This window comes from Blennius ocellaris, assembly GCF_963422515.1.
Source record: "Blennius ocellaris genome assembly, chromosome: 8".
Taxonomy (NCBI): Eukaryota; Metazoa; Chordata; class Actinopteri; order Blenniiformes; family Blenniidae; genus Blennius; species Blennius ocellaris.
This window is the reverse complement of record NC_137657.1, coordinates 5,682,489-5,708,777: the sequence shown is the minus strand read 5'-3', so window position 1 is coordinate 5,708,777 and position 26,289 is coordinate 5,682,489. Positions and strand designations below refer to the sequence as shown.

The 26,289-nt window shown below is 48.2% G+C and overlaps 2 protein-coding genes across 2 annotated transcripts in view; one reads left to right on the top strand and one right to left on the bottom strand.

The window, feature by feature from the left end:
* The window catches only part of atp2c1 (ATPase secretory pathway Ca2+ transporting 1), a 13,817-nt gene extending 4,476 nt beyond the window's left edge, over positions 1-9,341 (bottom strand). Inside the window, exons 1-17 of the mRNA XM_080501078.1 lie at positions 9,316-9,341; positions 7,344-7,448; positions 7,033-7,149; positions 6,403-6,492; positions 5,200-5,235; positions 5,049-5,110; positions 4,718-4,826; positions 4,229-4,384; positions 4,080-4,148; positions 3,618-3,693; positions 3,461-3,527; positions 1,806-1,930; positions 1,622-1,719; positions 774-869; positions 458-547; positions 261-365; positions 9-165 (exon numbers count right to left, since the gene is read on the bottom strand). Of these exons, the coding sequence (XP_080357204.1) occupies positions 9-165; positions 261-365; positions 458-547; positions 774-869; positions 1,622-1,719; positions 1,806-1,930; positions 3,461-3,527; positions 3,618-3,693; positions 4,080-4,148; positions 4,229-4,384; positions 4,718-4,826; positions 5,049-5,110; positions 5,200-5,235; positions 6,403-6,492; positions 7,033-7,149; positions 7,344-7,448; positions 9,316-9,339 (1,582 nt within the window). The 5' untranslated portion in view covers positions 9,340-9,341. The remainder of the gene's footprint in view (positions 1-8; positions 166-260; positions 366-457; positions 548-773; positions 870-1,621; positions 1,720-1,805; positions 1,931-3,460; positions 3,528-3,617; positions 3,694-4,079; positions 4,149-4,228; positions 4,385-4,717; positions 4,827-5,048; positions 5,111-5,199; positions 5,236-6,402; positions 6,493-7,032; positions 7,150-7,343; positions 7,449-9,315) is intronic.
* Positions 9,342-11,276: 1,935 nt separating this feature from the next.
* pik3r4 (phosphoinositide-3-kinase, regulatory subunit 4) lies at positions 11,277-23,941 on the top strand. Its single transcript, XM_080501246.1, has 21 exons — positions 11,277-11,496; positions 11,897-12,642; positions 14,340-14,473; positions 14,764-14,974; positions 15,052-15,441; positions 16,125-16,259; positions 16,347-16,568; positions 17,591-17,764; positions 17,855-18,000; positions 18,758-18,961; positions 20,452-20,653; positions 20,841-20,932; positions 21,544-21,766; positions 21,874-22,039; positions 22,115-22,279; positions 22,367-22,578; positions 22,672-22,803; positions 22,874-22,974; positions 23,072-23,160; positions 23,255-23,375; positions 23,461-23,941. The coding sequence occupies exons 2-21, from the start codon at positions 11,925-11,927 to the stop codon at positions 23,629-23,631; spliced, it is 4,008 nt and encodes a 1,335-aa protein (XP_080357372.1). The 5' UTR covers positions 11,277-11,496; positions 11,897-11,924; the 3' UTR covers positions 23,632-23,941.
* Positions 23,942-26,289: the final 2,348 nt, after the last annotated feature.

Sequence of the window (26,289 nt, the reverse complement as noted above, 5' to 3'; positions counted from 1 at the left end):
TGTCTCACCTCTGAGTCCGGCTGAGCCCATGTAGCTGATCTGCTGCTGGTAGAGCTCCCTCTGCTGGTGGTTGAGAGGAAGTGTTGACCCCTGACTGTTGTAGGAGCTGCAGAGCCGGATCACCTGCTCGTACGCTCCCTTCATGTAGTAGAGTCCAGCTTTGTCCTGACGGGAGGAACACCACAACACATGTCAGTCCTCTTTCCCCCCTCACACCACTCACTGCATGTGCGTGTTTGTGTTCATGTTTTCAAGCCGACCGGCTGAGTCCGGTGAACGCAGCAGACCGCCATCCATTTTTGCTCGGAGGTGAACGGATGCTCCTTCACTCGGATGTACTCCTGACGCATACTCTCCATGCCCATCTAAACACACACACACACACACACGGAGAGGACGATGTGATGACGCGAGTTCACAGCTGTTGGAGCGCTCAGGATTTAGCGATCAGGTTCACCTTCATGGCCAGAGCGAGGAGAGCGCCCTCTGTCGGCCGTCCCAGCAGGCTGTAGTTCCTGATGACCGAGTCGTTACACACGCAGCCGACCTGACCACGCACACGCAGAGAGACACCTTGAGACTCCGTGGCAAACTTGGCAAAAAGCAGCATCAGTGTGAACGTTCGTGGATACACCGAGAGAACCGTTTATCGGGAAGACCCGAAGTGACTCCACTCTGCTTGATATTAACGCAACATCTGCTTTCCCTTCCAGCCTTTGGGTGGACGGATGTGACCTGCACAAGGTTCCCAGTGAAAGACGAAGAGAACTGACCTCCACCACTCTGCTGACTGAAGGGCAGGCGATGCCGTGGACCACCTCTCCGTTCACCAAGACCTCTCCGGCTCCGTTATAACCGACGCCCGTCACCTGCAAGGCCACACCCAGGAGAAAGTCAACACTCATTATCTTTAAAATCACAACTCATGAGGTTTAATGACATTGTTGAGTTCCAAGCAGTACAGATGTTATATAAAGTACAGATGTTCTATAAAGTACAGATGTTATATAAAGCCAGTTACACATTGTTACCAAGACAAATACAGAGAAGGTTCCCAGATCGTACTGGTCGTTATGAAATACGTGATGAATTAAACTTTAGGACTCAGAAACAGTACAACCCTGAAAAGTTTTAGCCCGACAGTTCATGGTGAACAATTGTGGAACAAATTGGAGATGGAGTTGAAACGATGTCCAAACATCAACCTCTTCAAATATAAATACAAACAAAAGATTTTTGAAACATACAGAGAAGAAATGCATTAGGGGAGAAGTAGGACCAACGTATATGTGCATGTATGTGTGTTGTAAGTTTGGTCCTTGTTGATATGGTCGTTTGAAATGTCGGAGCTTCTTTTTTGTTGACGTTTTGTTCTTTCTATTCTAGTGTGGAATGTACTTTCTGTTGCTCTGAGTTTGGGGGTGGAGCTCATAAGCTTGTTGCTTCAGCACACTCCTTTTGAGCAGAATGTATACTACTGCTCAAATAAATAAATAAATAAACACGTCTGAGGGCAACAGTTGGTCTCACCTCCTCTCAGAACCGGGGGGGGATAAACCTCCCTGACGTCTGTTGGCTCAGAATGAAAGCAGAGTGCGTGTGTGGTTCCAGGGGCTCTCACCTCAGCGTGGAGTCCATCAGAGGTGAAGATCTGTGTGACCGTCATCTCGTTCCTGGTCAGAGTTCCAGTTTTATCGGAGCAGATCACGTTACAGCAGCCTGAGGGAGGGAGCACGGGTCACAAACCGTACGGCAGGATGTGACGGCGTGGACCGCCGGACCCTCGCTTCGGTCCGATCGCTCACCCAGAGTCTCCACGATGGGCAGCTTCTTCACGATGGCCCGCTTCTTCACCATTCTCATGACGCCCAGCGCCAGCGTGACCGTCACCACGATGGGCAGACCCTCCGGGATGGCGGCGACCGCCAGGCTGAAGGAACCCACATGGACAGACAACACGGGTCAAAGACGAGACAGGAACCTTACAGAGGAGGAGAAGGAGGCAGGTTGTTCTAGGTCAGGGGTCGGCAACCTGCGGCTCTTTGGTCCCTCCACTGCGGCTCCTGGAGCCTCCGTCCCACTGCAGTTCATCCTGGAGGGACGTAAGGAGGCAAGGCTACCCAGAGAGGGACGTAAGGAGGCAAGGCCACCCAGAGAGGGACGTAAGGAGGCAAAGCCATCCAGAGAGGGACGTAAGGAGGCAAGGCCACCCAGAGAGGGACGTAAGGAGGCAAAGCCACCCAGAGAGGGACGTAAGGAGGCAAAGCCACCCAGAAAACAGTCCCGCTACAAAGAGTGGTCAAATGTAGGGTCGTGAACGACGCAGCAATGTGACGTCATTACAACAATAATGGATGAAGAAGGTAGAATTGCGGCTGCAGGTCATGACAGCGGCTCAACTGGGAGCTTCCTGTACCTTTCACAGTAAAAGTGCTGCGCTGCGGAGCGCCGACAGTTCCAGGAGGTTCATTACAGACTTGTTGAGAGTGACGGAACATTCTAGTGAATCACACAACAACTACAGGACACTAAAGACACACCATCACACTCATGGTTCTAACAATCCACATCTCCCACATTTATCTTCCATTTTAATAATGTGTGGCAATAAAGGAGCTAAGAGCTGCAATGCATCATGGGAGGTCCTGTTTGTGGTGTTTTAAATGTAATTATTGGGGGTTATGTTAGGTTTGTAGTGTTGCTGATAATTGTGTTTTTGTTGCTTAGTTCATGTAGTTTAGTTTATTAGTTGTAAGTCGTCAACCAGCAGCGAAGAAGGTTTTGTGTGTCGTGTCCTCCTGACATGGTCTGCCTGTGGGACTGTCAAAATAAAATGTGGCTCTCTGGGTGTTGTGTTCAGTGGAAAACGGGACCAAATGGCTCTTTGAGCATTAAAGGTTGCCGACCCCTGGTCTAGAACATGTCTGTTGAACCACAGACAAAAAAACGAACTCACTAAATGTCCACATGGTGGGGCTACAGGAGCCTCCAAAAGTCTTTCTTTTTTTTATAACTGAGCATCCGTGTGCCCAGTTTCCCATCCGGGATCTTTATGACTTTAGACTCTGTTCCTTTCATTGTTGACAGATGATATCTTTACTTTTCAGTCGCCTTATCAAAACCGTATTACTGGCTCCAATACACTGTCGATTTGACTTATTTTCTGCTTTTACTTTCTTAATTCTCCTCGCTACAAAACAAGGACCATTTTTTATTCACATAGTTTTGACATGGTTGTCCTCTTTCCTTGGACGGCACTGTGAATTTAACAGCTTAAATATGTCCTATGAACCGTTTGAAGGTTTTGCAGGGACACGTACAAAGGCCAGATGAGCCAAAGCATGCGTGGACTTTGGACATCATAAAGCTCCTCACCGGACGTCCCGCTGCAGCCACCGTGAGACAAAGGTGGGACACGGAGACGGAGGCCGTCAAACATTTGCAGACAGGCGAGACGTACCTGACCCCGATGGTGAACATGTCCAGAGTCTTCTTCCCCTGCAGCCAGCCCACCAACATGATGACCCCTGAAACACAACACGGGTCTGAGGACGGAGGGACGAAAACCAGAGGACGGACCGAGGACGGACGGACGGACAGGCGGAGAACAAACTGACCAATGATCCCAAACGAATAAAGCGACAGCTGTTTCCCCAGCAGGTCCATGCTCTTCTGCAGAGGAGTTTTCGGAGCCTGAAACACCAGAAGAAGAAGAAGAGGACGCGTCTCTGCATGTTCTGATACGTCGCCGACTTCTCAGTGTTACGTTTGTCAACGTCTCGAGTGAAAACACATTTTTCGTATGAAACAAAAAACAGAAACGTCACTAAATCTCCACTTGTGACCCAGATGATGGTGTAGGAAACGTTCTATATTATGGTGGAATAAACATTCACTCTATTGAAACACAGCTGTTAAATTATAGAGGAAAGAAAAAAAAAAAGTCTCAGCTGTGCTCCCTAACACGGCCGTCTTATCAGGACAACTGGACGTCTATCTCTTTGTCCAAGTTCCAAGTGTCTCTGTCAGACTGTGATGTCCACTGGACGAGACCTGCTGGTCTCTGGAGGAGGACTCACCTCTTCTGCCTGCATCATCTTGAAAACTTCTCCGAACTCAGAGTTCTCTCCGGTTCCGATGACGATGCCCTGCGGAACAGCGCGACAGAATTTTAAAGAATTATTAGAATGGGAACGCCTGCGATCGCCGACGGCAACGGAGGGGTTACCTTGGCTTTGCCGCAGCGCACCAGCGTCCCCATGAAGGCGATGTTGCCGCGGGAGGCCATGTCCCCGTTGGAGGCCGGGGGCTGGTGGGACGTGGACTTGGTGCAGGGGGTGGTCTCCCCCGTCAGACTGGACTCGTCCACGGACAGGTCGGTCGCCTGGGAGACGCAGGGGGACAGGTGACACTGGGCTAACAGGGGAGCAGGTCATGATCTGAAGATCACTTATTCACTGTTGGAATCTGCCCGGTTTGTTTTTCAGCCAAAAACGTTGCACTTTGTAACCCATTTTCTGAGATCTTTTTTTTTTCTCTCTCTCTTCTTTGCCCCACGTTCATCTGAGGACTCGTCACGTTTGTTTTGATTCCTATGCTCCATCAAGCCTTTCATCATGTGACTGATGGAGTCATTCTGCCATGGATTTGGTTGAAAACGTAGCTCAGAAAACCCTTGTCACATTACGACATCTGAGGGTGTGGTGTGTGTGTGTACCTCAAAGAGGCGGAGGTCTGCTGGGACCCTCTCCCCCACCGACAGACAGACGGTGTCTCCAGGAACCAGCTCTCTGGCCAGTAACTGCTCCAGATGCCCTTCCCTGATACTGTGAACAGAGACAGAGCTGAAGGCAGTTCCTACCAGTGTGTGTGTGTGTGTGTGTGTGTGTGTGTGTGTGTGTGTGTGTGTGTGTGTGTGTGTGTGTGTGTGTGTGTGTGTGTGTGTGTGTGTGTGTGTGTGTGTGTGTGTGTGTGTGTGTGTGTGTGTGTGTGTGTGTGTGTGTGTGTGTGTGTGTGTGTGTGTCTGTTGAACATCAAACAAAACTCACCAGTGACATTGCGGAGGCACCAACTTCCCCAACTCTTCTAAGGACTTCTCAGAACGATACTCCTAAACACAAACGGTCACAAACGCAGACAGGAAGTGATGTCACAGATATTGAGAAGCAGAAATAAGCAAGTTAAAACTGTAAATGGTACCTGCACGAAGGCGACAGTCACCACGATGATGATGGCCTGAGAGGAAGAACACAGTTAATCTGACTGTGCGACGAAGAAATATTTCACACTTCAATGGAAACAAACAGACTTTCACCTAGAGAACAACTTTAACCTGTGCCGGTGTTCCTCAGGGCTTCATGCTCGGGCCCCTACAGTTTCGTTTTTTTTTTTTAAATCCATCTTCCAGTGAGGATCTGCTCATATGCAGATGACACACGGTTATTATTTGCACTTTTTTTTTTTAATTATTGAGGTGAAACATTGTGAATTTTTATAGGAATATTTGTGAAACTTTTTTTTTTTAATGAAAGGTAAGGACATTTTTCAAGAGCCTTTTAAATAAGATAATAAATTAAATAATTATTTTAATAATTATATATTATATTTATATTTTAATAAATAAATCATTTTGAGGAAGATTTTTTGTGCGAAAACTGAACAATACCAGTTTGACATAAAATATGAGATTTTGATCTAATAAGTCTGGTAAGAACATCTAAAAATAAATAGATTTTAATTGAATTAAAAATTTGATTATTTAAGTAAAGTATTTTGGTTAAAAACATTTTTTTAATGTTATTTCTGAAATGCGAGTCACAGACATCATTGTATACAAAATCGTGCAATTTGTTGTTGTTTTTGTTTTGTTTTTTTTACATTTTCAACAAAAGACTTAAACCCTCCCCTCACCCCAAAACCCCTGAGCCTCTTAAATGATTAAAGTGCAAGTGTAATGACAAAATAGAGATAATAGAAATATATATGTATAGAAGAAAATATATTAGGGGGAAAGAAAAATAATGATAAATATGTACATACATCTGCATAGTGTATGTACATACCCTAATATACAGACACGTCCACAGGTGACCTATATGTACATGAAACATGCATATATTCAGACACATGGTATACCAGCAGTGCAGAATAGACTTCGGTGGCTTCCTGCTCCTTGGTTGTCGATGCAAAACACTTATGCTGGCATATTTTAGATTCAAATAATAGTTTAAAAGTAAATGCAGATCGTTATGAAAATGTTTCCTCGGCACATTTTGGGATTTTTTTTTGAAAGTCTCACATACTCAACTCGCAGGATTTGCATTAGTAACGGCATCGCTCGCCGCCACAATAGCTAAAGCGCTAGCACCAGCTGCTGCAGGTCGCCGACGCGCGAAAACGTACCACAGTGATGCTAATGGCGTCATCGAACTGGTGCATGAGGACACTGATGACTGCAGAGGACAGCAGCAGCAGGATGAGGGGGTCCTTGAACTAGAGCGAGAGAGAGAGAGAGAGAGAGGGGGATGGTGAAGACACGGTGGACACGGTCTCCAGACTCCAACTCCACTGAGCTGAACGAGGACAGGAGAGCGAAAGCAAAGCAGGAGCTGGAGGAATATTTGACTTCCGCCGTGGAAAGAACGCCACGTCAGCAATAAGCCGTGATACGTGGCCACTTTGATGAGTCAAAGGGTTCAGAATGCAGCATAGTTTAGAAAATCTTCTTTATTCACCTGCTCTGAGTGAACGAGTTGAACTTGAAGAACCAGAACAATATCTCAGCTGTGTGTATTGGAACAAAAAAAACTAAACAAAAACACTCCTCCGTCAGTCTTTTCATTCACATTCGGTTGCCGGGATGCTCCGATGCCACTTGGTTCCAACACCAGTTACTTGTATTTGAGGCCTCACCCACATCGAGTACGGAGGCCAATACACACACACACTTTCTTCTTTTATTTTTAAATTGAACAACATTCCTACATCGTGATGTACTGACATTCTGCCCCCCCCCCCGGGACAGAGCCATACCTGACAGATGTACTTCCTCCATAGCGGTTCCTCCTCGCTGATGTCGAACTCGTTCCAGCCGTGGAAGGCTCTCCTGCGGACCACCTCGTTCTGGGTCAGCCCAGACTGCAGGTCGGCCTGTGGACACATTCAGCACAACCTCATCAGGACCTCCTCGTTCTTCGTGGTAAACCACTAAAACACGTCGGTGCGTGGTCTGCAGGCGCCGCAGGCCCGGGGTCACCGCGGGGGGGGGGGGGGGGGGGGGGGGGGGGGCGGCAGACGGTCCCGGCGAGGGGACGTGTGGACGTGCTCGGGGGGGGCCTCCGTACCTGCAGGACGTACGCCGCCTCGCTCACGGGGAGTTCACTGGCTTTTCTGGAGGTTAGTACTGGAACCATGTTCTCATCATCACTGGAAGGGGGACTCTGGGAACGCTGCAGGGGGGGGGGGAGAGAGAGACGGGGTGTGAGACTGTGGAGAACCAGCAGGTTCTCCTCAACACTGGGACCACCGAGGCCAGGCTCTGGACTGTGGGCTCGGTTTTACAGGCTGAAATGTTGCACAAAAAAAAAGGTTTTAGACGTAAAAAAAAAAAAAAAAAGAGTTCCTGGAACAGAACCTGGAACGGACTCTGCTCCTCAACCCCCCCCAGAGGAAGGCCCGGGCCTCAGGTGGAGAAGCCTGGCTGTGCAGAGTGGAGACGTCTGCAGGACAGCGTGAGAACGAGTTCTCCTCACCTCCTGGAATGTCTCGTCCCCTCTCCAGGTTACTGAACAAACACTGCAGGACATGAGACACTACAGGATGACAGGAGGTTCTCCTCTAACCTGCAGCACTGTTTTTTCTTTTTTAAACTTTCATGTGACCTTCTTCTTCTTTATTTGGAACAATTTCCTTCTTAATTTCAACTTTGTTCTCTGAACCTGCAGAGAACTTCGACACAGTTTTGATTTCCCAACTGCTCCTGAATGCACCACGCCATTTGACTGTTGGATTTGGTTAAATGCAAAAATGAGTTCTCGTCATCACCACTCCTCTCTGTCTCTCCCTCTCCCCCCTCTCCCTCTCCCTCTCCCCCCTCTCTCTCTCTCTCCCTCTCTCTCTCTCTCTGTACAAATGGAACTCTCAGTCTGGAGGTGGAGAGGCAGAACCAGAGACACCATCATAGCAGAGTCAGAACCAGACAGGATCCAAATACTCTAACTGGTCCCAGACCAGCTCAGACAGGAAGTGTGAATGCAGATGGACCAGGAGGTGGACCACCAGGACCTGGACCAGGACCTGGACCAGGACCTGGACCAGGACCAGGACCAGGACCAGAGGACTCAGCTGCTCACAAAGAGCAGCACAGTCCGTTTCCAACAGAACCGGCTGGTTTTCAGACTGTTTGGTTACCAAACAGTAAACTTCACAGTAACACAACGTAAATAAAATCCAACACTTCACACACAGTATTGAAAGCATTCCACAATATTGATACTACGCAAACAGTACAGAGACACTTCACAAACTGTACCGATACTATGAACACAGTAAAAATACTATACTACATACTGTACCTATACTACACAATGTACATACTCTACCAAAGTACAAACACTACACACACTGTACAGATACTACACACACAATATACTACACACACTGTAACCATACTACACACATTACAGACACTATAGGAACTGTAAAGATAATACAAACGGTACAAATACTACACATCCCGTCCAGTTACTACACATCATACAGGTACACCATAATTGTACCACGAACAACTATAAACAATTATATATATAGCACACAGCTGATACGTTTCTTACATACATAATAGATTTATCCACACTACTTATAATCAATACACACACACAGACACACACATACTTGTAAACACACGGGTTGTTAGCATGTTAGCCTGTTAGCTCACCGGTTGATTCTTACTATGGGTCACAAACACCCTCCACAGCGGACACACAGGCCGACCCTCTCGGTGAAAAAAAATAAACAGCCGCCCCGAACCCCGGAGCTCCGGGAGGCGGTGTCACCGGGCAGCTCGGCCCGTGTGCGGAGCAGAGCAGCGGTGCTGTGGGCCGGTGACAGCAGCAGGCTAACTAACAACCGACAGAAGGGCTCCGCAAGGGCTTTAAGGCGACTAAACACGCCGGCCCGGGAGCTTCCGTCGCGGCCGGGCAGCCGGCTCCGAACTGTCTCCGTGGCCTCAGCGGGGGTGTGGTGTGAGAGCGGCCGGGGAAGGGCCGAGGACCGGTGTTACCGCTGGAGAGGAGAAAGGAATGCAGGCAAACTTACCAGTAGCTCCCGTTTCTTCAGCATCTTCCGTGAAGTCCCACCGAGGTGCGTTCAAGGACCGACAGGAGGTGCGTTCAGGGACCACTGGGGGTGCGTTCAGGGACCACTGGGGGTGCGTTCAGGGGCCGCCAGGGGTGCGTTCAGGGAACGGGAGAAGGCCCGTTCATTAGGCTCGGAGCGATGTGACGGCTGAGAGGAGAGACACACACCTGGACATGGACGGAGGGGAGGGGAAAGGTGAAGGAGGGAGGGAAGAACAAACCTGTTTGCATTTTTTTTTTTTTTTTGTGTGCCGAAGTTCACATATTGTTATTTTCTCTTTTGAAGCTCTTGAATTCACAGTGACATGATAATCTGATTACAATCATATTATTGTGTTCTTGATTTTTGGAAAAGAAAAAATAAAGTACAAGGCTTAGAAGTGTGAAATCCTTATTTTGCACAGTTTACACATTCAGTGCAGTTATTAATGACTATGAGAATGCAGATGGTTCTTTAAATCAGAACCACGTGACCTGTTTCTACAGCGACACATAAGGACACCTCAGAGATGTGTCACATTAACCCTTTAAAGGTAATTTAAACTATTTAGACTCTCAGTCGAAATAAAAACACAATAAAAACATGTCATTAAATCTCTGTTAATAAGTGTAAAATCTCCTCAGAACATTTCCCTGGAATCTTGTCCCAATATGGTTTGTTTAATTATCTTTACTCTGAAGTACTCTGTACTTTGTAAAGTTTTTTTCTTTGTTCACGCAAACCTATCCAGGAAGCTGTCTTAATGAAATATTAGAATGTAGAAATTCTGTTTATGTCTTTCTTGGAGTGCTAAAGGATAAATGCTCTTCTATCATATCAACAAAAGTTGGTTGTAGAAAATTCAACCTCACGAGAAACCACCAGGAGAGTTTTAAAACAAACTTTGCGTGTGTGTTTGTTTAGTTGAACATCAAACAAAACCCACCAGGTGACATTGAGGGTCTGTTTGTGTTTGTGTATGTATATGTGTGTGTATGTTTGTGTATGTATATGTGCGTGTATGTTTGTGTATGTATATGTGTGTGTATGTTTGTGTATGTTTGTGTGCATGCACATTTCTGTTGATGACATAAGACTTCTCTTTGGAATGAATAGTTCAAATTTTTCAAATTCAGAATTTCAAAGTATGCGTATCTAAATATATTTGTGTGTATGTCTGTGTGTGTGTGTGTGTGTGCATTTCTGTTGATGACATAGGACTTCCTTTTTAGATCAAATAGTTAGATCAAAGTAAGAGTGTCTTGTGTATATTTGTGTGTGTGAGTATGTATTTGTGCATTTTTGTGTCTGGGTGAGTGTGTCTCTGTGTCGTTGTGTGTTTCTGTCAATTATATAATCCAGTTTTGTTTTTTTAAACAAACAGTTCAAATACTTAAAATTAAGAATTCGAGCAAAATAAAAAAAAAAAATGGCCTCAAGCCTCAAGGAAGGGGTCATGTGGTATATCGTTGTCATCATGAACCGGTTAGATACTAAAACTGCCCCTGAGGGTTATTAGGTTTATTCCTCACATTTACTGTTGTTCTGAACGACACCGAGTTCCTCGACCAGGTTCTCTGTTCTCATCAGTCTAGGAGTTGTGGTGTGGAAGGACCCCGACACACTGGAGGTCAAACTGGTCAGAAGAAATCACCTCCAGATGTCGCAGTGTGTTCACACGTTTTAATGATCAGATAATCAGAAACAAACCACAAAGGGGTAGCGTCTCAAATCAACTTGTGTTAAAACGCGATGTACAAAAAGAACATTGGAATCTTTGAATATTGTTTGTCTTGGTGTTCTCTGAATGTCGTTGGTGAATGTAAACGTCGTTCCATCATCACTCAGAGTGACCCTTCCTCACAATAGACGATCCACGCTGTACCGCCGCTGACCTGTGGGGGCGCTGTGACCCGGATGCACACAGGAATACCCGGAACTGGGCGCTCGCTGCCGGACTGACTCAGGCCGCTTCTCTCGGTGTTTTTCTCCGTTCCCGGGGCTTTACCGGGACTCTACCGGAGCGGTGGGGGTTGCGGGACGCAGCCCGGTGGAGGACACACTGACGGGCGGCTGCATGAAGGCGGTTCATCCCGCCGGTAGCAGCTGTTAGCATCCCCACGAGCTAACGGCTAAAGCTAACACGTAAACAACACACAGGTAAACAGCAATCAGGTGAACATGAGCCGGGCGGCTCTGCTTCGACTCACCGAGTCAGTATGTAATAAGAAAACCCAAAACAATTATTTACAGTCGATTAATGTAATTATGTTAGATTGAGGGTAAATAAACTAGGACTTGGATCACATGACTGTGACAACACGAATGTTGTGTTGTGTGGAGGAGGGAGCTGGAGGGTGGAGGGTGGAGGCGTGAGTTCTTTCTAACCTGAAGATGGTTCTACTGCTGCTGCCTTGAATGAAGAGTGTATTTAGTTTGGGATCCACTGGATCTTTAATTTTTCCATTTTTTTTTTTTTTTTTGTAAACTTGGTTTTTAATGTTCACGTCTCACGTGTTTGTTAACGTGAAGCACCTTTGAATTGAAATGTTCCACACAGGTAACGCTCCTCTTCCTCAGCAGACGCGATGGGGAACCAGCTGGCGGGCATCGCCCCCTCCCAGATCCTCTCCGTGGACAGCTACTTCTCGGACATCCACGACCACGAGTACGACAAGAGTCTGGGCAGCACGCGGTTCTTCAAGGTGGCGCGGGCCAAACACCGCGAGGGTCTGGTGGTGGTGAAGGTGTTCGCCATCCAGGACCCGTCGCTGCCGCTCGGCAGTTACAAGCAGGAGCTGGAGGAGCTGAAGATCCGGCTGCACTCCTGCCAGAACTGCCTGCCGTTCCAGAAGACCTCGCTCAGCGACAAGGCCGCCATCCTCTTCCGCCAGTACGTGCGCGACAACCTGTACGACCGCATCAGCACACGGCCCTTCCTCAACAACGTGGAGAAGCGCTGGCTCGCCTTCCAGATCCTCAACGCCGTGGACCAGGCGCACAAGGCCGGCGTGCGTCACGGCGACATCAAGACGGAGAACGTGATGGTGACCAGCTGGAACTGGGTGCTGCTCACCGACTTCGCCAGCTTCAAGCCCACCTACCTGCCCGAGGACAACCCGGCCGACTTCAACTACTTCTTCGACACGTCGCGGCGCCGCACCTGCTACATCGCGCCCGAGAGGTTCGTGGACGGCAGCATGTTCGCCACGGAGAACGACCAGAACACGCCGCTGGTGGACCTGAGCAGCAGCAACCAGAGGAGCCGGGGAGAACTGAGGCAGGCCATGGACATCTTCTCTGCAGGTGCACACACACGTCTGGACACGTAGGACATAGAAACACCCAGAGAAGGACACGGACGCACAGAATCATAAATACACGCCTGGGTAGACAGCACAGAGAACTACACACACATTACCACACTCATAGAATCACACACACTGAGAAGCGCTTGCATAGAAACATACATGGTCCCGCATGCAGACATAGAGCCACACTAATAGAAACATAGAGCCACACTAATAGAAACATAGAGCCACACTAATAGAAACATAGAACCACACTAATAGAAACATAGAGCCACACTAATAGAAACATAGAGCCACACTAATAGAAACATAGAGCTACACTAATAGAAACATAGAGCCAAACATAGAACCACACTAATAGAAACATAGAGCCACACTAATAGAAACAGAACCACACTAATAGAAACAGAACCACACTAATAGAAACATAGAGCCACACTAATAGAAACAGAGAGCCACACTAATAGAAACATAGAGCCACACTCATAGAAACATAGAGCCACACTAATAGAAACATCGAGCCAAACATAAAACCACACTAATAGAAACATCGAGCCACACTAATAGAAACATAGAGCCAAACATAGAGCCACACTAATAGAAACATAGAGCCAAACATAGAACCACACTATTAGAAACATAGAGCCACACTAATAGAAACATAGAACCACACTAATAGAAACATAGAGCCACACTAATAGAAACATAGAGCCACACTAATAGAAACATAGAACCACACTAATAGAAACATAGAGCCACACTAATAGAAACATAGAACCACACTAATAGAAACATAGGACCACACTAATAGAAACATAGAGCCAAACATAGAACCACACTAATAGAAACATAGAGCCACACTAATAGAAACATAGAACCACACTAATAGAAACATAGAGCCACACTAATAGAAACATAGAACCACACTTATAGAAACATAGAACCACACTAATAGAAACATAGAGCCACACTAATAGAAACATAGAGCCACACTAATAGAAACATAGAGCCAAACATAGAACCACACTTATAGAAACATAGAACCACACTAATAGAAACGTAGAGCCACACTAATAGAAGCATGGAGCCACACTAATAGAAACATAGAGCCAAACATAGAGCCACACTAATAGAAACATAGAGCCACACTAATAGAAACATAGAACCACACTAATAGAAACATAGAGCCACACTAATAGAAACATAGAGCCACACTAATAGAAACATAGAGCCAAACATAGAACCACACTTATAGAAACATAGAGCCACACTAATAGAAACATAGAGCCAAACATAGAACCACACTAATAGAAACATAGAACCAAACATAGAGCCACACTAATAGAAACATAGAGCCACACTAATAGAAATATAGAACCACACTAATAGAAACATAGAGCCACACTAATAGAAACATAGAGCCAAACATAGAACCACACTAATAGAAACATAGAACCACACTAATAGAAACATAGAGCCACACTAATAGAAACATAGAGCCAAACATAGAACCACACTAATAGAAACATAGAACCACACTATAGAAACATAGAGCCACACACGCTGAAACACATGCAACCTATTCACGCTCAGACCAGCAGGGACACAAAAACTAACATCACACCGGTAACTGTACCAGGTGGAGAACACGTGTGTGTGTGATTGATGTTGTGTGTTTGTGTGTTGTTTCAGGGTGTGTGATTGCAGAGTTGTTCACAGAGGGGGTTCCTCTCTTCGATCTTTCTCAGCTGCTCGCTTACAGGAAGGGAAACTTCCAGACCGAGCAGGTCCTTACAAAGATAGAGGACCAGAGCATCCGGGAGCTGGTACACACACACACACACACACTCACACACACACACACACACACACACACACACACACACACACACACACACACACACACACACACACACACACACACACACACACACACACACACATTCACACACACATAAACAAACAGCTTTATTTCTAAAAACCAGAGGAACAGGAACATTCGCAAACATACAAACAAACAAACTCCAAAAGTTTCTGTCAACAGTCAACACCCCTCCCCTCCCCCAACCCTAACCCAAATAAATAAATAAATAAATACATGTGTGTGTGTGTGCAGGTGGCCCAGATGGTCCAGAGAGAACCCGATAAGCGTCTGACGGCGGAGGAGTACCTGAAGCAGCAGAGGGGGCGGGGCTTCCCCGACATCTTCTACACCTTCCTGCAGCCCTACATGGCCCAGTTCTCCAAGGAGACGTTCCAGAGCGCAGACCAGCGGGTGCTCGTGATCCGCAAGGACCTGGACAACATCCTGCACAACCTGCGGGGAGGTGGGACCCCGTCGGACCCCCGCCGGACCCCCTCAGACCCCCCCCTCTGACCTCAGTCCCTGTCCTCCTCCCTCCAGGCTCGTCGACTCACGATGGACCGGACGGTTCCGGTTGTGTGAGCGCCCGGGAGGAGCAGGGCCTGCTGGTCCTGGTCTCCGTCATCACGTCCTGCCTGCAGACGCTCCACTCCTGCGACTCCAAGCTGGCGGCCCTGGAGCTGGTCCTGCACCTGGCGCCGCGGCTGGCCGTGGACATCCTGCTGGACCGCATCACGCCGTACCTGCTGCACTTCTGCGGCGACCCGGCGCCGCGCGTGCGCGCCCAGGCCGTGCGCACGCTGGCCAAGGTGCTGGCCCTGGTGAAGGAGGTGCCGAGGAACGACGTCAACATCTACCCCGAGTACATCCTGCCGGGCATCGCGCACCTGGCCCAGGACGACGCCACCATCGTGCGGCTGGCGTACGCTGGTGAGGTGGGGGCGGGGGGCACCGAGCTGAACCCCAGGTGACCACAACAGGTGGTTCAAAAAAACAAACCGCTGGAGTTTGTGAATTTTCGTGCCAAATTAAATTTGTATTGGTAATTTTTGTGAAACATCCAAATCCGTTGTTGAGCTTCATAAAAGTTACTTCTATCATCAAAGTCAGCTTTATTGTCCAGTGTGCTAATATGCATGACGTACAGCACAGATGAAATTTCAGTCCTCTCGGACCCACAGTGCAAAAAGGCATGAAACAATATATTAAAAATAACAATTTAAAGAGTTTAAAATATATACACCATATCATCAAGGATGAGCTGAGATTATCGGCGAATCACAGCAACAACCAAATATCCCACCGCTTTCGCTAACAACAGGAAATGAATGGTGTCGGAAACAAAGAATTAGCAAACCGATCAGGCTGAGAATGAAGGATTCCGGCCAATGAGAACGCAGGTTTCATTTCACTCTTAGTCAGAATCGTTGCGCACGGCTTCAATTTGAGATGGTTCACAATATCTTCCGTGGAAATGTGAATTTAAAAAAAAACAATTTCAACACGAGGAAGTTGTGAGCGGCATTATTGATGGAAGAGTGTAATCTTGTGTTGTCTGCCGATGATTTGTGGTTGACGCTCCGTCTGAGACGTTCTCCGGGTTGTGTTCCCAGAGAACATCGCCCACCTGGCCGAGAGCGCCCTGCGCTTCCTGGAACTGGTCCAAGAGAACAACGTGAACACGGAGCAGGAGCTGAGCGGAGAGGACGCCGAGGAGACGCTGCACCCCAACGAGAACTACGACTCGGGTAACGTCTCTGCTCGCCGCCGCCGCCGCTCCTCCCTACGTCTGTCTGCTGGTCGCACTTTGTCATGTGTGTGTGTGTGTGTTGCAGAGCTGCAGGCGCTCCACGAGATGGTGCAGCAGAAGGTGGTGACGTTGCTCAGCGACTCGGAGAACATCGTCAAGCAGTCGCTGATGGAGAACGGCATCACGCGGCTCTGCGTGTTCTTCGGCCGACAGAAAGCGAACGACGTGCTGCTGTCGCACATGATCACCTTCCTCAACGACAAGAACGACTGGCACCTGCGGGGGGCGTTCTTCGACAGCATCGTCGGTACGGCAGCATGGACACACACACACACACACACACACACACACACACACACACACACACACACACACACACACACACACACACACACACACACACACACACACACACACACACACACACAGAGTTCAGTACTTGTTGTCGCAACTGTTGTTGCTGCTAACCTTGTTGCTCATGTTGTTAATATTGTCTGCAACGTTGTCATGAATGTTGTCGTCATTGATGTTGTCATTGTTAATGTCGTTGCTAATGTTGTAAACATTGTTGTCGGCAACGTTGTCATGAATGTTGTCGTCATTAACGTTAACATTGTTGTCGCTAGTGTTAACGTTGTTGTAGCTAATTTTGTCGCTAACGTTAACGTTGTTGTAGCTAATGTTGTCGCTAATGTTAACGTAGCTAATGTTAACGTTGTTGTCGCTAATTTTGTCGCTAATGTTAACGTTGTTGTAGCTAGTGTTGTCGCTAATGTTAACGTTGTTGTAGCTAATTTTGTTGCTAATGTTAACGTTGTTGTAGCTCATTTTGTTGCTAACATTGTTTCTAATGTTGCAAATGTTATTGTTGCCGGCGTCGTTAGCATTGTTGTTGTTGCTAATATTAACATTGTTGTCACTAATGTTGTTGCGAACTTGCTGCTAACATTGTTTATAATGTCGCAAATGCTATTGTTGTCAACGTTGTTTAACACTGTTGTCATTAACACTGTTTTCATTAACACTGTTGTCATTAACACTGTTGTCATTAACACTGTTTTCATAAACACTGTTGTCATTAACACTGTTTTCATTAACACTGTTGTCATTAACACTGTTGTCACTAACATTGTTGTCACTAACATTGTTGTCATTAACGTTGTTGTCATTAGCACTGTTAACACACTGCTAACATTGTTGTCGCAAATGTAATTGTTGCCAACGTTCCCAACGTTGTTGCTGCTGATGTTGCAAATGTTGTTGCTTACGTTAAAATGGTAGTGAGCAATGTGGAAGTCCATGCTGTTGCTAACGCAGTTGTTGTGGCAGGCGTGGCTGCGTACGTGGGCTGGCAGAGCTCCGCCATCTTGAAGCCGCTGCTCCAGCAGGGGCTGAGCGACACCGAGGAGTTTGTGATCTACAAAGCTCTGAACGCCCTGACCTGCATGTGTCAGCTGGGGCTGCTGCAGAAACCTCACATCTACGAGTTCGTCAGCGACATCTGTGAGCGCACACACACACACACACAGATTTAGTTTGTCAGGTAGTGATTTTTCCCAGCGGTCCCTGAACTGCTCTCTCCTGCTGCCTCAGCTCCGTTCCTCTGTCATCCCAACCTGTGGATCCGCTACGGAGCCGTGGGCTTCATCACCGTCGTCGCTCAGCACCTGAACGTGGCCGACGTCTACTGCAAGCTCATGCCTCACCTCAGTGCCTTCATCAGCCAGCCCATCATCCAGGTCAGCCTCCTCTTCCTCCTCCCCACTCTGCTCTTCCTCCTCACTCTGATCCTCCTTCTCACTCTGATCCTCCTTCTCCTCCTCCTCCTCCCCACTCTGCTCTTCCTCCTCCTCCTCCTGATCCTCCTCATCCTCCTCCTCACTCTACTCTTCCTCCTTCTCCTTCTCCTCACTCTGATCCTCCTCACTCTGCTCTTCCTCCTCCTCCTCCTCCTCCTCACTCTGATCCTCCTCCTCCTCCTCACTCTGCTCTTCCTCCTCCTCCTCACTCTGATCCTCCTCCTCCTCACTCTGCTCTTCCTCCTCCTCCTCACTCTGATCCTCCTTCTCCTCCTCCTCCTCCCTCTACTCCTCCTCACTCTGATCCTCCTCCTCCTCCTCCTCACTCTGATCCTCCTCCTCCTCCTCACTCTGCACTTCCTCCTCCTCCTCACTTTGCTCTTCCTCCTCCTCCTCCTCCTCCCTCTACTCCTCCTCACTCTGATCCTCCTCCTCCTCCTCCCTCTACTCCTCCTCACTCTGATCCTCCTCTTCCTCCTCCTCACTCTGCACTTCCTCCTCCTCCTCACTTTGCTCTTCCTGCTCCTCCTCCTCCTCCTCTGCTCTTCCTCCTCCTTCTCCTCCTCACTCTGCTCTTCCTCCTCCTTCTCCTCCTCACTCTGCTCTTCCTCCTCCTCCTCCTCACTCTGCACTTCCTCCTCCTCCTCCTCACTCTGCTCTTCTTCCTCCTCCTCCTCCTCCTCCTCCTGCTCCTCAGATCGACAAGGAGCTGGTCCTGCTGAGCGTCCTGAAGGAGCCGGTCAGTCGTTCCATCTTCGACTACGCTCTCCGTTCTAAAGACATCAGCAGCCTCTTCAGACATCTGCTGCTGCGCCAGAAGAAGCGAGCTGGATCAATCCCAGAATGCCCTGCTCCAGACGACCCGGCGATCGCTCAGCTGCTCAAGAAGCTGCTGTCACAGGTCAGAGCGGCTCACCAACTGCGCTGGTATAAGTTCTTGAAGAACCTTGAGGAAAATGGGAGTTTTAGAAGAACAGGAGGAAACGGAAGTTATTTTTAAGAAAATTCTTAATGATCAAAGTTACTCCACCGGGATCCACAAGGGAATGATGTAGAGGCCAGTTTTATTTGTTGATGTACATATGACATGTTGTCAATACATTTCTGAAGGAAACTGGTCATCACGCTCAAACAAACACGTATTTCCAGCATTTATATTTTCATGTCTTACAAAAGATACGTGAGTTTGTTGACATTTCAGCGTCACAGAAACATCCGAAAATTCCCGACGCAAGGTCCCGTTTGTACACTCTTATCTCGTTTCGCACCGGAAAAACCGGTTTCACAACATTTAAGACTTGCTCTCGTGGCTTCTCGGTCAAATGTTGACATTTTGTCTTGAGCCGCTGCAACAAAGTCATTTTCCATAAAGATCAGAATTCATGGGAACTCCAGGATATAAAAGAACCGCTTGTTCCATCTGGAGTCCACCGGGGGGCGCTCTACCTGCCTCCTGCTCCACCTCACTAACCTTTAACATAGGATGGCTTGAAGTTCCCTTGTTTTTAGTGCACTGTAAAACCATCCCCCTTTTCTTTCAATGAACATTTTCTTTCAATGAACGGACTCACATTTCAAAAACAAAAACTGGTTTGTTTTGTTGTTGTGTTTTTGATGCCCTCAGTGACGCCTGGTCGCGGTGTTCTTACACTGAACTTGAAGAGCCAGAAAACGGAGTGATGCTTATCAGGGTGAAGGGAATGTTTGCTAGAGGTCGTCCCGAGGGCCAGCCGCCAGACGTTTGTCTGGACGAAAGGCGGAAAACAATCAATGTCAGTGTTTGACAGATGGTCCGTTTGAGTCAAAGAACTGCTGGATCGTTTGGCTGATTCAGACAAAAATAACACATTTCTGCGGTTTGGGTTTATTAAGAAGTTTGCCTTGGATCGCAGATGTTTTCTTTGTCTCTCGCTCACACACACACACACACACACACACACACACACACACACACACACACACACACACACTCCTCCTCCTCCTCATCTGCAATTCGGAATCTCTCCCAGCTGCTCAGAGTTCTGAGGAAAAACCACAGAATTGTGTGGAGGCATGCGTCACACCCCCACAAACAAACCTCTGCCAACAACTGCAGAACAGTTGGGACGTGTGTAAAACATTTTGACCTGGATGGAAGCCGATGGAACCCGGAGTGTGAAGGGCTTCAGGGCCACAGAGCTCGTGTAAAACCTTTTCTACCTGTAAAAAGGCCCCATAAATAACAGTGTGAATAAAAAACTATTCACACTTTGTTCCAATGAAACCCCAAGGTTTCATTGGAACAAGTGTGAATAGTTTTTGGACGCGATGCTGTTTTGTTTCTAAAGATACCTTGTGGGTTTCCCCGGGTCTTTGAATGCTGACATTTGTCTTGTTGTGTGGTGTCCTCAGGGAATGACGGAGGCCGAGGAGGACAAGCTCCTGGCTCTCAAAGACTTCATGCTGAAGTCTAACAAGGCCAAAGCCAATATGGGCGAGCAGAACCAGCTGGGAGAGGCGGCGCAGACGGGCGTCATCGACCTCGCCACGCTGGGCATCACCGGGCGCCAGGTGGACCTGGTCAAACCCAAGAACGAGGCCGAAGACAAGCGAGGTGAGGAACGTCTCGTCGACGCGAGTCCAATGAAACCTGCGTATTAGTTTGGTTGAGCTCCGCATGCAGTGTTTGTCACATTTCAGAGCGTTGCGGCAAATCAATTGCAGAGAATGGAGAAAAGATTTAAGGTTTCTGACGTGTGTGACGGTTCTGTGTGAACCTGATCATGTGGTTTCCCCTGCAGCGAAGAAACACACCAAGCAGGATTCCACCATGAACGAGGAGTGGAAGAGCATGTTCGGGTCCCAGGAACCGCCGTCCTCTCAGCCCGCCACGGTACGTCTGACCTTTGACCCCCAAGCCAGAACGAATCAGTTTCCTACTCCCAAGTGTAAAACCAGTCAAACCAGTCCAAAGGCATCCAGAACCCCCGGTACGACTACGGCTGAGAACCTTTCGGAGAAGTTCAGACCCGGTTCAACAACCGGAAGCGAAAAGAATCTACTTAAAGATAATTCCGTTCCAGTCTGAATGCTAACCAGAACTAGTTCCGAACCAGTCTAAGAACCGGAGAAGAGTCTGGGTCAAAGGCCTCACGCAGCCCCCCTTTAGTGTCTCACCTTTAGAACCCATGGGTTCCTTTATGTGTCTGCATCACATCCTAACTTGCCTACCAACATTGGGAACCTTCCATCGTACCATCGAGCAGCGTGGGAGTGTTATATTGGAAGAAGACGATGTTTGGTCAGAATGGTTCTGCATACCTGGATCAAACCAGCGCCCGGTAAAATGGTACTAGTCCGAATAACAAGGCCAAAACTAAAGAACCAAAAGGAAAGAATCAAAAACCAGATGAAACCAGCGCGGATCCAAGACCCACTTTGGTCGTCTCTGCATTTCTATAGGGTCGTTCTGCTCCGGGTTCACCAAAGCCTCTGTGTCCACAGGTCACCGACGGGCCGGTGCCTCAGGTCAGGAAGAGTGCGGCGGTCCCGGCGGTTCCCGCGCTGCCGTCGATGGGCGGCGGCGCCACCTACCAACGCCGCGTCAACACCTGCAAGGCGGAGCTGCAGCAGCTGGTGCAGCAAAAGAGGGAGCAGTGCAGCGCCGAGCGCATGGCCAAGCACATGATGGAGAGCGCCGAGTGGGAGAGCCGCCCGCCACCGCCAGGTGAGACCGGGGGCGTCCATCCGGTGACTCCCACTACACACGTCCACCTCCGCAGTGGCCGTCGATAAGACAGGGGGCGCCGGCTCACAGAGGTACCTGTGTTTCAGGGTGGCATCCCAAAGGCTTGCTGGTCGCTCACCTCCACGAACACAAGGCTGCGGTCAACAGGATTCGCGTCTCAGACGAGCACTCCATCTTTGCCACGGCGTCCAACGACGGCACCGTCAAAGTGTGGGACAGTCAAAAGATGGAGGGCAAGACCACCACCACCAGGTGAGTCGTCGCACCCCCCCCCCGCAGGTCAGTGGCATGGTTGGTGTCGCCTGGTTGACTGCGTGTGTTCTGCAGGTCGGTGCTGACCTACTCTCGTATCGGAGGACACGTGAAGACGCTCACCTTCTGTCAGGGCTCGCATTACCTGGCCGTGGCCTCAGACTCTGGATCCATCCAGCTGCTGGCAGTCGAGGCCAGTAAACCACCGAAGTCCCCCAAAGTGCAGCCGTTCCAGACCAGGTAAGGCGTCCACAGGCGACTATAGTCCAGGAGGTAACATGTCCACGGGTTGAGACTTGCATTCCCGCCCCGCCTCTCTGGTCTCAGGTCGTTGGACCCCCAGGAGGACGGCTGCGCGGTGGACATTCACCACTTCAACTCGGGCGCTCAGTCCGTGCTGGCGTACGCCACCGTCAACGGTTCCCTGGTGGGCTGGGACCTGCGCTCCAACTCCAACGCCTGGACTCTGCGCCACGACCTCCGGCTGGGACTCATCACGTCCTTCAGCGTGGACATGCACCAGTGCTGGCTGTGTCTCGGTGCGTCTGGTGGCTCCTGATCACCAATATAATTTGCATACCTTCTTTTGCACCCGTCCCTCAGTCCTCTTAACGGCGCCGTCTGTCTCGCAGGCACCAGCAGCGGCACCATGGCATGCTGGGATATGCGCTTCCAGCTGCCCATCTCTAACCACTCCCACCCAGCCCGGGCACGAATCAGACGGCTGCTCATGCACCCGCTCTACCAATCATCTGTCATCGCAGGTACCTGTACTCTGATTACACGTCCTCACATTAGGGAGTACTGATTCTGATACTGTGTGTGTGTGTGCAGCCGTACAGGGGAATAATGAGGTGTCCATGTGGGATATGGAGACTGGAGACAGGAAGTTCACTCTGTGGGCCAGTTCAGCGCCGCCTCTGTCTGAGATGCAGGTCAGTGCTCCGTGTGAATCCCTTCTTCAAGATAGAGGAGCCAGTTTGAGGTTGTTCGATCCAGTTTGATCCAGACGTTGCCTCCCTCTGTGCGCAGCCGTCTCCACACAGTGTGAACGGGATCTACTGCAGTCCAGCCGACGGGAATCCACTGCTGCTGACCGCTGGCTCCGACATGAGGATCAGGTGTCAACAGCTACACAACAGCGACACAAATACGCGTCCGCACAACGTCTAACTCGTGTCTTGTCCTTTGGCTCCGCCCCCTTCCCGTCTGCAGGTTCTGGGATCTGGCCTATCCGGAGCGATCGTACATCGTCGCGGGCGGAGCCAACGACTCGCTGCACTGTCCGTCTGTTCTGTACAGCCGCAAAATTATCGAAGGAACCGAGGTCATCCAGGTACGCACACACACACACACACACCACTGAAGACACACACAGCCAGTGGGATGGAAATAACCCGTGACCTTTGACCTGTGACCAGGAGATCCACAGTAAACAGAAGAGCGGTGTGGTGGAGGACTCTCCTCGCCGTGGTCCGGAGTCGCTCCCCGTGGGACACCATGACATCGTCACAGACATCGCCACCTTCCAGACCACGCAGGGCTTCATCGTCACGTCGTCCAGAGACGGCATCGTCAAGGTCTGGAAGTGAGGGACCTCGTCTTCCACGGTGACATCATCATCGTCTGAACACTGACGAGCTCCTCTGGAGGTGAAGACTTTGTGTTACATGGTGGGAAATGAACGGACTACAAACAGACAAACTTTTTCCCCCCCAACAACACACGGAGTCATGTGACTGAAGACTGATGGAGAGCGCTCTGATTGGAGGAGAGGAGGCTGTTGTTTCGGATGTCGTTTCCAGAAGAGAAGAAGACGAGTTCCAGATTCTCTTTAGTTTGTAAAAAGTGTCTACATTTCATGTTCTCGTTCTGTTTGTTTTGTCTCATCAATAAAATCACTTTGAACGTGTTGGTCGACACTTAAGATTCTGTGTGTGTGTGTGTGTGTGTGTGTGTGTGTGTGTGTGTGTGTGTGTGTGTGTGTGTGTGTGTGTGTGTGTGTGTGTGTGTGTGTGTGTGTGTGTGTGTGTGTGTGTGTGTGTGTGTGTGTGTGTACACACTTCACATTTGACGGGCTCTTTAATAACAATTGCACACATGGATGACAGGAGGTGGTCATCGAACCGCAGACCCGGGGCCACAGCTGCTTGTCATGTGGTTCAGTGTAAAGAGTGAATTTCTTGCAAGGTCTCATTTTATATAGTTTTTCAGCAAATTCTCATCGGTGTCAGAGGTCCAACAACATTGTATTCAAAGTGTGTTTCTATTCTGTATCCGTCCACACCTACCCCTGGCCCAGAAACGCTTTCTGCTGTTCCAGATGAAGTGGCTTCCCTGTTAAGTGGTGACCCTTTAGCGTCGCCTTCTGCTGCTAATAACGTTACAACACAACATTATATTAAAAACGCGACATAAATCTGTAGCCGTCCTATCGAAGGACATTCATCAGCATTTACAGTTAAGTGCTGAAGTAACTTCTGTGAGTCCTGTTACGAGCAGCAGCGATGGCCGCTCGAGGAAGTGGGTCACCATTTAACCGGGAAACCAATTAATCTTAAACACCGGTAACAACGTACTAATGTTCTCAGTGGATTTGTGGTTCGCAGCTGTTCACCCAGTTTGAACCACAACGTGACCCAGAAGGGGAAGAAGACTTATGAAGACAGTGAGTTAAAAAATTGTTGCTTGCCTGAATACGTTAGTTTGGGATTTTTTTTTGTTGCTACATCGACATGGTATTCCCAGCACTTTTGTTTTTAAGGAGAATTAAATTGCCTTTTAAATCAGTGAGAGAATGTGAGCCCTTGGATGAAGAATTTGTGCATGAGCGTGGACAGGGCTTGACATTATGCATTTTGAGCTCTTTTTACTTGCCCAAAGTTTATTGGAAATTTATAAGCTTTGATAATGTATGACTTCGACCAACATAACTTTTTACATTTTAAAAAAAAACCTTGCAGTTTCTTTAATAATCAAGATATCTCAATGAAACTTTCAGAGAAGGTGTATCTCTTTATGCTCTTCAATCTGAAGGAATAATATATATTTTAAGTTTCTTCTTCGTCTGAAATAAATTTGATAGTATTAAGATTGGAGCTGCCACACCCTACTACCATAGTACTACATACTACCACACCATATTCATTGTATTAGTCACTTTTTATCCATATACAAGTTTTTTTAATAACCTGGTAACCGTGTGTCGTATATATTTATTATATTGGTCAACAACTAATCAAATCCTCCTCCTCTTCCTCCTTCTCTTCCTATTCAGGCAACTTTTTTTAGGAACCATAAAAATGCTGAATCTGTTGAAGTTGTTTATGTGTCAAATTCGACTGAGGTTTTAATGCGTTCTGGTGACGATCTGAATGTTGACGGAAGTGAAAAATTCAAAATGGTGGACGACCGTGCGTTTCGTCGACTACGTGATTTGAGGGAATCCTGAGGAATTACGCAATGCTATCCAATCAAAATGCGTGTTTTCCAGGTAAACACCGACCAAAATGCGGATCACGAAAAGGGAAGAAACTATTGGCTGCGATTGGCCGTACTCTTCACATACCTCTATATCAAGCGTTTCCCCACGGTATCGTCAGCGATCACGGTCTCGGGACAAGAAATGGCCGCGCCCAGCGATGGCGTGATCCGTTGGTGATATCAAGGGATTGTTTGCCGAAAAAAACGTCAAAATATCACCAAAAAAAGATGATTCACTTGCCTGAGCAAAGCTTTTACGAGCCCGGGACGTTCGGACAAGCCTTGAGGTCGAGTCCGGATGAATCATCAATCTTTCCCTTTAATAAAGTTCCGAGCCTGCATGCAATTCTTGTCGTCACCATTGAAGCGTGGGCCCCCACGCTTCAATTCTTTCAATTCTTTAATTCAAATCTTCAAGTCTTTAATGTCACTTTAATGTCAGACCCCTGCTCAATTTCAAACAGAGAAACCTACTCGTAAATTTTGGAATTCTTGGATAAAGCTTGAGGTTGAACATATCGCTCACACTAGTTGTGTATCGAGGACAGAACCCTGTGGAACTCCATTTCTGTCAGAGCATCTTCATGTTAAAGAATGGAACTTCAACATTGGTTTGAACCTCCCTGCTAACAAACTTCAGACTCAGAAACATTTGAGTGTGGCGGTGTCGTGGTTATCTGTCAGGTGCTGGTTCCTCCCGCATTGCCCGTGAGCTTTGCAGCATGTTAGAAGAACATTGAGTTGATGTTGAAAGTTCAAGACGGAAC